Raw genomic sequence first — 13,123 nt, 5'->3', positions numbered from 1 at the left:
TGCTGCTTATTAAACTGATTAGCCTGCCCAGCTTGTCCTTGGCCAATGCTTGGATGTGGTTTCCAACCCTGATTATAATTCCCTTGACGGTATGGAAACTGATTAGCCATGAAATTAACATCCTCCAAGGCCTCCACTGGAAAAGCACACTGGCCATTTATGTGATCACCTCCACATAGTTCGCACAACTGGGTTTGTACCTGTGCAGCAGATTTTAACTCTTTAGGTAGTGAAGCAAGAGTTTTGGTCAGAGTTTCCAGCTGTTGAGTTAGAATCTTATTCTGTGCTAGCAGAGCATCATGGGTTTGTAATTGAAGAACCCCTTTCTGTTGCATAGGGGCGCCTCTTTCATTGTGAAGCTCATTATCACTTGTAGCCATATTTTCAATAATTTCAGTTGCTTCCTCTGGAGTCTTCCATTTGATATTGCCTCCAGCTGAGGCATCTAGCATCATCTTGGTTTGTGAACCAAGCCCTCCAAGGAAAGTTAGGACTACTTCTTGATCTTCAAAGCCATGCGTGGGGGTTTTACGTAACAAGCTTTTATACCTATCCCATGCATGTCCAAGTGATTCTTCCATGCCCTGCTTGAATGAAGATATCTCTTGCTTTCCTTTAGTCACTTTAGATTGTGGGAAGTATTTGCTTAGAAACTTTGTAACCACTGCTTCCCACTCCGTGAAACTTTCTTCTGGAAAAGAGTTCAACCAAAGCTTAGCATTGCCCCCCAATGAGAAAGGAAACAAGCTAAGTTTGATAGCTTCGTCTGGCACCCCATTGATCTTGACCGTGTTGCAGATCTCATTAAATGTTGTAAGGTGCTCATATGGGCTTTCATGTGATAACCCATTAAATTGATTACTCTTTACCAGTTGAATTAATGCTGGTTTAACCTCCATGTTGGCTGCATTGACTCTAGGCCGAGCTATGCTATTGAAGTGCTGAGGTCCAGCAAGATTAGTGTAATCTGCAAGAGTTCTTCTAGCATTATTATTGTTCTCCATACTCCCTGTGCTATGAACAGAACCTTGTGGTGTTGATTGTAGGAGAGTTTCAGGAGAAGGGAAAAGTTCTCTGGACGTTCTGATTCTTCTCCTCCTTCTACTCTCGTCTAGCCCTTCAAGTAGTGGTTCTGTTGTTTTCTTACTTCTAGTTCGAATTGCCTCCTGCATGCACAAGAAAACAAAACCCTAGAAAAGATTTGTTAGCACAAAAAGATATAGAAGAAAATAAAGATTGAAAAGATATAAGAAGATAAAAGATTTAGAAGATAGAATCAAATAAAATAGAATAAAACCTAATCTAAAAAATAAAATCTAATCTAAAAGATAAAATAAAATAAAATCTAACCTAACCTAAAAGATAGAATAAGAATAAAATAAAATCTAACCTAAAAAGATAAAAAAATAAAATCTAATAAAAATAAAATAAAATCTAATCTAAAAAGATAAAATAAAATCAAATAAAAAAAAACCGAAAAATAAAAAACAGAAAACAGAAAAATAAAATAAAAATTCGAAATTAAAATAAAATCTAATCTAAAAAGAAAAAAATAAAATCTAACCTAAAAGATAAAAATCAAATCTAAAATAAAAAAATAAAAACAGAAAACAGAAAAACAGAAAACAGAAAAAAATAAAATAAAATCAAATAAAATACAAACTGAAAAATATAAACAGAAAAATAAAATAAAATAAAATAAAAATTCGAAATTTAAAATAAAATAAAAAAAATAAGTCAAAGATAATCAATAATCACACAAATTAACCAGTTAAACCATGAATCCCCGGCAACGGCGCCAAAAACTTGATGGACAAATTTGTAAGCACCAAAATATGATGTCACAAACTTGTTTCACAATCGGCAAGTATGACCGAATCGTTTCAAGTAATAAACTTGGTAAGACCAAGTATCGTTCTCCCAAAGGACTCACGGCCTAGTTTAGTTGTGTGATTTGTTGATTAGCTAGGACTTACAAACGAAATATTTAGATTTTAATATGCAAGACGAAAAGTAAACATGTATGCATGAATTGATCAATGGCAAAGACAAAAGATAAACACTTTCAATGGAATATATGAATGAATATGTTGTTGGGGGTCAATTTCATCTCATCCACTCTCATATATTTTAGGAATTCAACATTCAAATCATCATTGTTAATGCCACTCTCTAATGTACCATTCTAGATGGCTTCTCCCTAATCAAATAGTTCATACAATTCCTAGCATTCCTAATGATTAGTTCATGAGTGCAGGAGCTTAAAGGCAACCAATAGAATATTGTCAGTATAATATTGGGAGAAATTCCCCGGATCTAGACTTCCCCGTACGTGTCCGTATCGACAAAACCAATAATCATGCATTAGAATGAGTTAAACAATGCAAGCATTGAGCAAAGAGGAAAAACCCTAACTAATGATGAAAGAAAGCATATGTCTTAATTCAAAGATGTACTCAACAGATTCCATATATGAGAGCTTCAAGAGATTACATTGATTCCCCAACAAACATACAAGGTTTAGTTCACCATATTCATGGTGAACCTAGATGAATTACAATGAAAGTATGAAAGAATAAACCCAATAAAGGTGAAGAGGTAGCCTGAGCATCCAAGATCCTCCTTCAAAGGGGTGAAAGAGAGAGTGTTTGCCTCGTTTCTGCCAAAGATGCCTAACTAAAGGACGTGCAAGCCCTTATATACTAATCTAGAGTTACAAAAGATTACAAAAGCCCAAGCCCAAAAAGTGCCGCTCAGCGCCATTTACCGCTCAGCGGTGGTTACGCGTCTTCTTTCTTCCCCTCAGCGGCCATTTGCCCCTCAGCGGTTCCAACGCCACCTCTTGAGTGCCGCTCAGCGGTAGTTTGCCGCTGAGCGGTGCCTTCGACTTCTCTTTTTGCACTCTTTCTTGTCTTTTCTAATGTCCTCTCTCTCATTCTTCACTTCTTTCACCAAATTCCCCTCAAAACCTGCACAAAAACACTCAAATCAAGCATAAACCTGTCCAGCTCTCTTATTTCTAAAAATATAAACAAAATGCATGATTTCAAGCTAGTTTCTAAGTCTAAAGGTTGCTTTTAGTATCACTTTTAAGCATGAAAATAACAGTTTTTCAACTGTTATCAATCTCCACCCAAGTAAGTAAAAAGCATTTTGGGGTTCTTGATTTGAATGTGATTGTCAAAGCATGCATATTTAGGGGTTTTGGTTTCTATGCATGATTTGATGATATATTTGATATTTGAACCGATTAAACTGCATGATTATGAACTGGAAAACTGAAAATTGCATTTGGGTGGAGATACGACAACTTGAAAGGGGTATTTCAAAATTCTGCAGAGTTACCGCTCAGGGGTAAACTGCCGCTGAGCGACACTCTGCCAGACTTGGTTTTCTTGAATTTTTGCGTATTGGATTATGGCACTGGTGGCGCTGAGGGGAAATTCTGGCCCTCAGCGGTGGTTTAGCTTCTCAAGGAGTTGTGTTCTATGTTTTACTAATGATTAACATCATGTTCTGTGGTTTTGTATTTGTGTTTGAATGTAGGAATGACATCATCTTCAGGAAAAAGATTGAAAACCATGGCAACTAAGAGAAAGGAAAAGGAACCAGAGCAACCCCACTCTAGCAGGTTCCTCTCTAGGAAACATGAGAAGCACTTTAGGGTGGTTCAGGACAGGAGACTTCTGATGGAAAGAAAAGTTGGAATGATACCTAACTTTGCTCCTCAATTTGGAGAGCAAGTGTTAGGGAATGACTGGGGAAAGCTAGCCACCTATCCTGCACCTGCCAACATAGCTGCGGTAAAGGAATTCTACACCAATGCAAAGAAGATTGGTGATTATCCAGTTGAAAATTATTTGGGTTATGTCAGAGGCCATGTTATCAGGTATGATCCTGATTCTATCAATAACTTCCTGGACACTGTGTGGGCTGGTGAGCAGTGCCAGTTTGCTCTTTGCGTGGAGGATGGTGTTGATTATGAGGATGTGGAGAGAGTACTATGCATACCTGGAGGACACTTCCAAAGGAATCGATCTGGCTCAGTGGTTAACATTAGGAGGACGGATTTGACTCCTCTTGCAAAGTATTGGATGGCATTTTCTCATGCCAACATTCAGCCATGTTCACATGTGTCAGATATTACTCTCAGCAAGGCACTATTCATTTACTGTGCTATCAGAAATCTAAGTGTTAATATTGGGCAGGTGATAGCTGATGAGATTAGTGTGTGCGCCAATACCTCAAACAACAAAGCACCACTAGAACATCCCTCCTTGATTACTCACCTTTGCAAGATAGCTGGGGTGGACACTTCTGCTCCACCATTTGAGAAGCCAAGAAAAGCTATTCATGAGGCCTATTACAGACAGTACTGTGGAGGTGAGGAGGCAGCTCAGCCAGTTCCACAACGTCGTGCTCGTAGAGAGAGAAGGCCAGCACAGAGCCAGACATCGGTTGAGACACATGAAGCAGATCCATTCCAGATGAGGGACATGTATATGTCTCTTATAGGTGCTCAGTTGCAGTCCATTCACAGAGGACAGGTGGCTACTGCTGAGATGATTGTAGGAATGTATGATACACCTCCAGCCCACAGGTGGACTATGGATGAATTCCATAATGTGGTAGCTTGGCTAGAGGAGCCAATGCATGGAGGACGAGCTGAAGCAGCTGAAGCTTCAGTTAGAGAGATGGAAGAAGATGACGCTGATGATGATGATGCCTTTGAAGAGGATGGAGATGAGGAGGAAGAGGAAGATACAGAGGACAGCTCAGATTGATGAGGAGTTGAGATAGCATTTACTGATGAATGCTATCATATGCTTATGCTTTTGTTGGTTTAAGTTTTCTGAACTTATTTGTTTTTGTTTTTAGATTAGGGTTTGATGTACTCTATTGAACACCTGGTTTGTTATGATGGTTTGCTAATAACTATGATTGTTTGATAAGTAATGTTTGATGATGCTTATTGATTGATTGATGTTGAGATGATGTGCACATTAAAATGCTTATACAGGTGATTCACAAGCTTTGTGAACAAATGCATGATATTATGATTGTGATTGTGAGATTAAGCAGGATGTGTATGTCAAATGTGGATGAGCTTATATGTGAGGTTTTGAGCTCCAGAGTTGTTATTGTTAAATGCTATTACTTTGAAAGCATGAATGACTTTGCCCAGGTTTTCTATGATTGAATCAATTGCTTGTTTTGCATCGTATGATCAAGGCCGTTTGTGGAATATGTTGTTGGGGGTCAATTTCATCTTATCCACTCTCATATATTTTAGGAATTCAGCATTCAAGTCATCATTGTTAATGCCACTCTCTAAAGTACCTTTCAAGAAGGCTTCTCCCTAATTACGAGTTCATACAATTCCTAGCATTCCTAATAATTAGTTCATCAAGTGCAGGAGCTTAACGACAACCAATATAATATTGGGAGAGATTCCCCGGATCTAGACTTCCCCGTACGTTCCCGTATCGACAAAATCAATAATCATGCATTGAATGAGTTAAACAAAGCAAGTATTAAGCAAAGAGTAAAAACCCTAACTAATGATGAAAGAAAGCATAAATCTTAGATTAAGATGCAAGCACAAATTCCATATATGAGAGCTTCAAAAGATTACATTGATTCCCCAACAAACATACAAGGTTTAGTTCACCATATTCATGGTGAACCTAGATGAACAATAATGAAAGAATGAAAGATAAAACCCTAGAAAGGTGAAGAGGTAGCCTAAGCATCCAAGATCCTCCTTCAAAGGGGTGGAAGAGAGAGTGTTTGCTTTGTTTCTGCCAAAGATACCAACCCTAAGACATCTAGATCTTTAAATAGGACATAAAAATAATAGAAAACGGGTCTAGGCCCAAACAAATCATAAAATCGCATAAAACTGGCCCAAAAACTCGTCTGGTTGACTTTTTTCGTATTCTGGTTGACTGGTTGACTTTTTGGTTGACTGGTTGACTTTTTTGGTTGACTGGTTGACTTTTCTAGTTTCTGGTTGACTTTTCTGATTCCATCTCTCTCCTTCTTCACTTCTTTCACTAAATTCACCTTAAAACCTGCACAAAAACACTGAAATCAAGCATAAACCTGTCCAGCTCTCTTATTTCTGAAAATATGGATAAAAGCATGATTTCAAGCTAGTTTCTAAGTGTAAAGGTTGCTTTTTGTGTCAATTTTAAGCATGAAAATAACAGTTTTTCAACTGTTATCAATTCATTATACTTTTGTTCTAGTTGCATAATAGGGTTTTGCATGAGTAATTTGAGAATTTCATTGCAGGGAGCAAGTGAGGTTGTGTTTAGAAGGCACTTAGGTTAAGTTAGAGAGAAGAAGAGCACTTTCCGAAAGTGTCGCTGAGCAGTAGTATCGCAAACTGGGCTTAGGTTTCCCCTTAGCGGAACCCGAGCCCATTAGGGTATTTTTATACCCTAAGCTGTGCTTTGTCAGACATCACTCTCAGAAGGGCACTCCTCCTTTACTGTGCAATCAGGAACTTGAATGTCAATATTGGACAGGTAATAGCTGATGAGATAAGGATGTGTGCTAACACAACAAACAGCAAAGCACCCTTAGGACATCCTTCTTTAATTACACACCTTTGCAAGATAGCTGGGATGGATACTTCTGCTCCACCATTTGAAAGGCCAAGGAAAGCAATTGATGAGACCTATTACAGACAATACTATGGAGGTGAGGAGGCAGCTCAGCCAGTTCCACCACGCCGTACTCGTAGAAAAAGAGGGCAAGCACAGAGTCAGGCATCTGCTGAGACACATGAAGCAGAACCTTTTCAAATGAGGGACATGTATATGTCTCTTATAGGTGCACAATTATAGTCTATCCATAGAGGGCAGGTGGCTACTACTGAAATGATTGTTGGAATGTATGATACACCTCCAGCACACAGGTGGACTATGGAGGACTTTCATAATGTGGTAGCTTGGCCAGAAGAGCAGGTACAAGGAGGCACAGCTGGAGCAGTTAAAACTTCAGCTATGGAGATGGATAAAGATGATGCTGATGATGATGACGATGATGCATTTGAGGATGCCGAAGATGAGGAAGAAGAGGAGGATACAGATGACAGCTCAGATTGATGAGGAGCTGAGATAACATTGACTGATGAATGCTATCATAACTAGAGCAGGATTTATGTTTTTGTTTGGTTTTTTGTTATGAACTTATTTATTTGTGTTTTTAGAATAGGGTTTGATGTACTCAATTGAAAACTTTGTCTGTTATGATGGTTTGCTTATGCTGATGATTGTTGTTTGATAAGTAATGTCTGATGATGCTTTGATATTGATTGATGATAGAGATGTGCACATTAGATGCTTATACAGGTGATTCACAAGTTGAGAACAAATGAATGATGTTGTGATTGTGGTTGTGATATTAAGTAGGATGTGTATGTCAAATGTGAATGAGCTTATATGTGAGGTTTTGAGCTCCAGAGTTTTTGTGATTGAATGTTATTACTTTGAAAATATGAATGACTTTGCCTAGGTTTTCTATGATTGAATTACTTGCTTGTTTGCATCATATGATCATGGCCATTTGTTGGTAACCCTTGTATTAGCCAATTTCATGAAATTAGCCACTAAAAGAGAACACTTTGTGTTCTATCCTTTGAACCCCTAGCCTTGAACATGATTTGAAAACCCTTGTTGAAAGCTTTACCTTGAGTTAAGTAGAAAATATTTTGTGGTATTGACAAATGTTCAAGTTTGGGGTTGTTGGAAAATAGAAAGGGAAATTGAAAGCATTGAGCTAAGAGCTAAGAATTAAGTATGTGAAAAGAGAAAGAAAAAGAAAGAAAAGAAAAGAAAAAGCAAAAGCTCAATGCAAAGGAAAGTTGGGAATAAGTAAGAATGGTTGTGTTTATATGATTCTCTTAACTCAAGGGTTTTGTGATCTAGAAAAAACAATTTTCTTGTTAGCCCAGCCACATTATAAGCCATAGAAAAGTCCTTGTGATGATGTTTGCTTGTAAGTGTTATTTGATTATGGTTAAATGAAAGGCAAAGTCAATTCATGTGACATTGTGATAGTAGAGCGAATGAGTGATTACCTCTTATACACGTGTGTGTGAGTGAAATACTTTACTTAGTGAGGAAATATTCCATGAGCACATGAACATCCATGCTTAGTTGATTGATCATTCATGAAAAATAGCATTTGTTGGATATTAAGTTACTTTGTGAACACTAAAGCATGTGTATGTCTTGATTGAAGTCTTTGTCATGAGCTTAATTGAAGTTTTTACTTATCTTGAAAAGACGATTTTTGAATGAGTAAACCATTGTATTGATTGGTAGAAGATTGAGTTACATCTTGTTTGCTTGAGGACAAGCAAAGTTCTAAGTTTGGGGTTGTGATAACAGTTGAAAAACTGTTATTTTCATGCTTAAAAATGATACTAAAAGCAACCTTTAACACTTAGAAACTAGCTTGGAATCATACTTTTGTTCATGTTTTGTGAAATAAGAGAGCTGGACAGGTTTATGCTTGATTTCAGTGTTTTATGCAGGATTTAAGGTGAATTTGGTGAAAGAAGTGAAGAAGGATAGAGAGGGAATCAGAAAAGACATAAAAAAGTGCAAAAGGAGAAGTCGCAGTTACCGCTCAGCGGCAATTTACCGCTGAGCGGCACTATTTTGGGCTTGGGCCTAATTTTTTGTAATATTACGAATATTATATAAGCTTTAGGTGTTCCTAGGGTTTGTATCTTCTGTTGAGACGAAGCAAACACTCAGTTTTCCACCCCTTGAAGGAAGATCTTGGATGCTCAGGCTACCTCCTCATCTTTCTAGGGTTCTATCTTTCTTTCATTCATTATTGTTCATCTAGTTTCACCATGAATATGGTGAACTAAACCTTGTATTGTTGTTGGGGAATCAATGTAGTCTTGTGAAACTCTCATATATGGAATTTGTGTTTTAACATCTTATTTTAAGATATATGCTTTCTTTCATCATTAGTTAGGGTTTTTCCTCTTTGCTTAAAGCTTGCTTTGTTTAACTCATTCAATGCCATGATTATTGATTTTGTCAATATGGGAACGTACGGGAAAATCTAGATCCGGAGAAATTCTCCCAATAGCATATTACCTAGACATAGGAATATGAGGGTTGGTTGCCGTTAAGCTTCTGCACTTCAGAATTAATTATTAGGAATGCTAGGAATTGTATGAACACGTAATTAAGGATAGGCCTTCTTGCAAGGTGATTTAGAGAGTGGCATTAGCAATTGATGAAAAGAATGATGAATTCCTAAAGTATATGAGAGTGGATAAGATGAAATTGATAACCCCAACAACATACTCATCTATCTAATTCATTAATGTTTGTATTCATCTTTTCCATTGATCAAATTCATGCATACATGTTTAATTATTGTCTTTTGCATTTAAACCCTACAATCAATTGTTAACAAGTCTTAAATAATCAACAAATCATATAGCTAACTAGGCCATGAGTCCTTTGGGAAAAGGATACTTGGTCTTACCTAGTTTTATTACTTGATACGATTCGGTCACACTTGCCGATTGTTAAACAAGTTTTTGGCGCCGTTTTTCGGTGTTCATAAATTTGTCATCACCTCCCTCCATGCATATATAGACAAACTTCATCTTCTCTTTCTCCTTCACGCTCTAGAGGTCAAAGATTTTCTCCGCCTTTGCGATCCACCTCATGGGATCCGTACCTTCAAAAGTAGGTAGTTCAACGTGCTTCCTCCAACTGCGTCAAACTTCTCCTCTGTCTTCTTTCGATTCCTCCTTCGAGTTTTCTGGCGGTCGTCGTTTGCGTCCAATAGTGTCAGAATCACGACTTCCTTCGGAGCTCCAATGCTGGTTCCGGATTCGTCGTTCTTGAGCGCGGCCAAATGCTTGGAATTTGCGAGTTACCGCTCTCATCTCCGCTTTCAATTCTTCTATTGTCGATTCAATTGTGACCATCTGTCCCTCTATTCTTCCTTCTAGTGCGTTTAGTTTCGCCTCCATTCTTCTTCTTCACGTGCTTTGATTGCTCCTCCAATACCGATTCGGCAGGTCAGACCAACTTGTTAGGTTCCTTTGTTTAGGAAACCAAACAGAACACTCTCTTCTCACAATAACTCTTAACAACAAAAGAAGATGAAAGTATTTGTATATATATTATTGAATCTGTAATATATATATATATATATATATATATATATATATATAAAGAGAAATACAATTATACGTCTCAAGAAAGCCTCTCTTCCTTCACTAGAAAATGTCCAGTCTATACCCACAAGGAAAATATATGATAATCCTCTCTCCACCTATTCTATTATTATTTATACCCTCTCTTTACTAACAACTAACTTTTGTTCCTAACAAACTTCCCCAACAAACTTCCCCAAACTGTTCTCTATTTCAATGACATTTTGATTAAACCAGGCAAGAAAAGGCTTCATTTCGTTATACATTTTAGAATTAATGATAAAAGTTGAAAAAGAAGGTGTGAAAGATTATGAGTTTACTTTCTTTATTAACATTTAGAAGAGATAAATTTGGTTTAAAGAATTTAAAAAGAAAAGAAAGAAATTATAGATTCAATTTTCTTTAATAACAAAATTAATAACTAATATTTGTCGATAAATAAAAATAATAATGATTTCAATTGTAACACGTCACTAAACGAGTGATGGACTTGTCTTAAAAGTTGTGGAGACATATTTATATTCCCCTTTTATACATTTTTATACTTGTTGATTTTGGCTCATTGAATGAATTTGTTGTCCGAACTTGATGTTTAAAAGCTGTAAGTTACTCTGCAATCAATTGCAGAGATTGCCATATTTCATCACTTTGTACTCACATACTTTGGTTTGGTTTAATTTGAGAGGTTGAGTTGTTAGTTGGGTGAAAAATTCCAAAGAGTACTATTTTACTTGTTCATTAAATTTTGGTGTTTCACTTTCACCTATTTAGAGAAGTGAACTCAGTGTTGATGGTAAATAGCTAGCCTGTCACTTGCACAAAGAACAGACATGTAACTTAATAGGTCCAATCAACTATTTATTCATGAGATTGACCATGCACAATATAAATTTTCACTTTACTAACAGAATACAAAAACTAATGCTATTCTACACTAATTTCCAGAGAGATTGACCATACCCACTTTAAAATTCCATTTTCTTTCTTCAACTGCCAATATCAAGTTCCTGCTTTAAAAATGAACACTTTTAGGTGTTTATGCCTTAAAAGAAAAAACAAGTGAATGTTTGATAACAGAGTACATAAAATGTATTAATATGTAAGTTTTCTTTGGAATTTATCTTATATTTATTTTCCACTTGTTCATTAAATTATTCACATTCTTATTGTTGTTTACTTTACATTCAATGTTAAAATCCCATATTATTTTTATTTATACTTCAACTTTTTATTCAAATTTGAACATTACATACTCAATTGATCATATTATTTGCATAAATATGTACAAATATTTAGATTAAAAGATTCAGTTTGTACAACTAATCAGTTTAATTAACATTTAAATTCAATAAAAATCATTAAAAAGGTGGAACTTTTATTTGTTCATTCTGAAAACTGACTCCTTTCCAGAATAAATATAAAAATCTTTCACTGTGAAATAAATTATTGTATTGAATTTTACTGTTATTTTATTAATTATTATACTTTGATCCATTCAAATTAGAGATTTCTAGTATGGATAGAAAAATTCGTACATAAATTAAAATATTTATCTTTCAAGTAAATAGGATGTAAAATATATTGATAGGAAAATTAAAATTGGTTCTGTTACCACAACTTTGTACTTCCATATATAGCAGAAAAAACTGCAGTACTCAGAAGTAAACAAACATTTCCTTATAGCATGGATCATGTTTCATTTTTGGAACATTCATTACTTTGCTGACAAAGTTGTCATGTCTTTAATAAAGGCAAAAGTAGAGTCTAACCAACCTACACTACACTACACTAAACTAAATTGTCAAATTTTCTGTCACAGATCTTTTTCAGAATTTTAACTATGATCAACCACTCTCAAACATAAACATATGGTCTCAACCATTGGATGGTACATGGTAATATTTCCCTTTACACATGCACCTATAAACTACAGGGCAAGACTCTGCAACCATGCACTTGTAGCTCACTATCACCCTCTTGCAAGGAAAACAAGAACCACATGCATGAGAACAATCTGGCAAAGCAGACCCTGTTGGGTACAGTTCCATTCTCATGTCTTTCTTTGCTCCATTCTACAAACAAAAATTATTATGGATGAAAAAAATGTATGTTAACATCAATATATACTTTCAATAATAATTTTATCATTGTTGTTTAACAAATTACAAGTAGCTGAACAACCATTAATCATTCCAATGAGTAAGTTTTGAATTCTAACCTTTTTTCAGCAAAAAATAATCTGTTTTTCGTAATAATTTTCAAAAGAGAAAAAGTATCTTTATTTTACAAGTGTCCATGGATAAGTTTATTCAAACATAAGTAGATATGGTTGGATTCTATGAACAGTGAAATTAAATTATTGGAAACAAACCTCTTCAGTTGCTGCTGCTTTCTGCTTCAAATTGATAGACTTAGCTGAAGAAAAATAAACAAAACACACATGAATGTTCTGCAGTAAATGGTCATTTAAACGGCAACATAGTCATAATAATGAGCAAATATAAAGAGACACTTTGTTACTAAAATAATATAATACACTTATTCTAGAAAATTTCAATTTCATACTTGATGCAGAGTTCACTGAGAAGTGTTAGCTGCATGTTAATTACACAACAAATTCAAAACATTGTACTGTCTTTAAGGTTTTACTGATACATTTGATTGGAGCATGTGTGCATGAAGAAGGAAAGTGATTTTTACTGCAACATTAAGTAAAGTAGAGATTTTTACTTACCATGATTAGGGATGATCCCAAGGCTGAAGCCATTAGAAAGTGAAATGAAGAAGGAAAGTAGAAAGAAAAACTTGAAGGCCTGAATTGAGAAAATGGTCATATTCTGTGAAACTAAGAAGACTATTTTGATCAGTAGAATGAATTGTTGATGAAAGTGAAGAAGATGGAGATGAAAGTTAGGG

The 13,123-nt window shown here is 35.7% G+C and overlaps 1 protein-coding gene across 1 annotated transcript; it reads right to left on the bottom strand.

Moving 5' to 3' along the window:
- Positions 1–11,825: 11,825 nt before the first annotated feature.
- On the bottom strand, positions 11,826–13,123 carry LOC124845869 (protein EPIDERMAL PATTERNING FACTOR 2-like). Its single transcript, XM_088093836.1, has 3 exons — positions 12,942–13,123; positions 12,579–12,622; positions 11,826–12,279 (listed from the first exon to the last, which is right to left on the bottom strand). The coding sequence occupies exons 1-3, from the start codon at positions 13,039–13,041 to the stop codon at positions 12,082–12,084; spliced, it is 342 nt and encodes a 113-aa protein (XP_087949962.1). The 5' UTR covers positions 13,042–13,123; the 3' UTR covers positions 11,826–12,081.

The sequence above is a fragment of the Vigna umbellata genome, chromosome 7 (assembly GCF_029865625.1).
Source record: "Vigna umbellata cultivar VRB3 chromosome 7, Vumbellata_1.0, whole genome shotgun sequence".
Taxonomy (NCBI): Eukaryota; Viridiplantae; Streptophyta; class Magnoliopsida; order Fabales; family Fabaceae; genus Vigna; species Vigna umbellata.
This window is presented reverse-complemented; position numbering and strand designations above follow the sequence as displayed.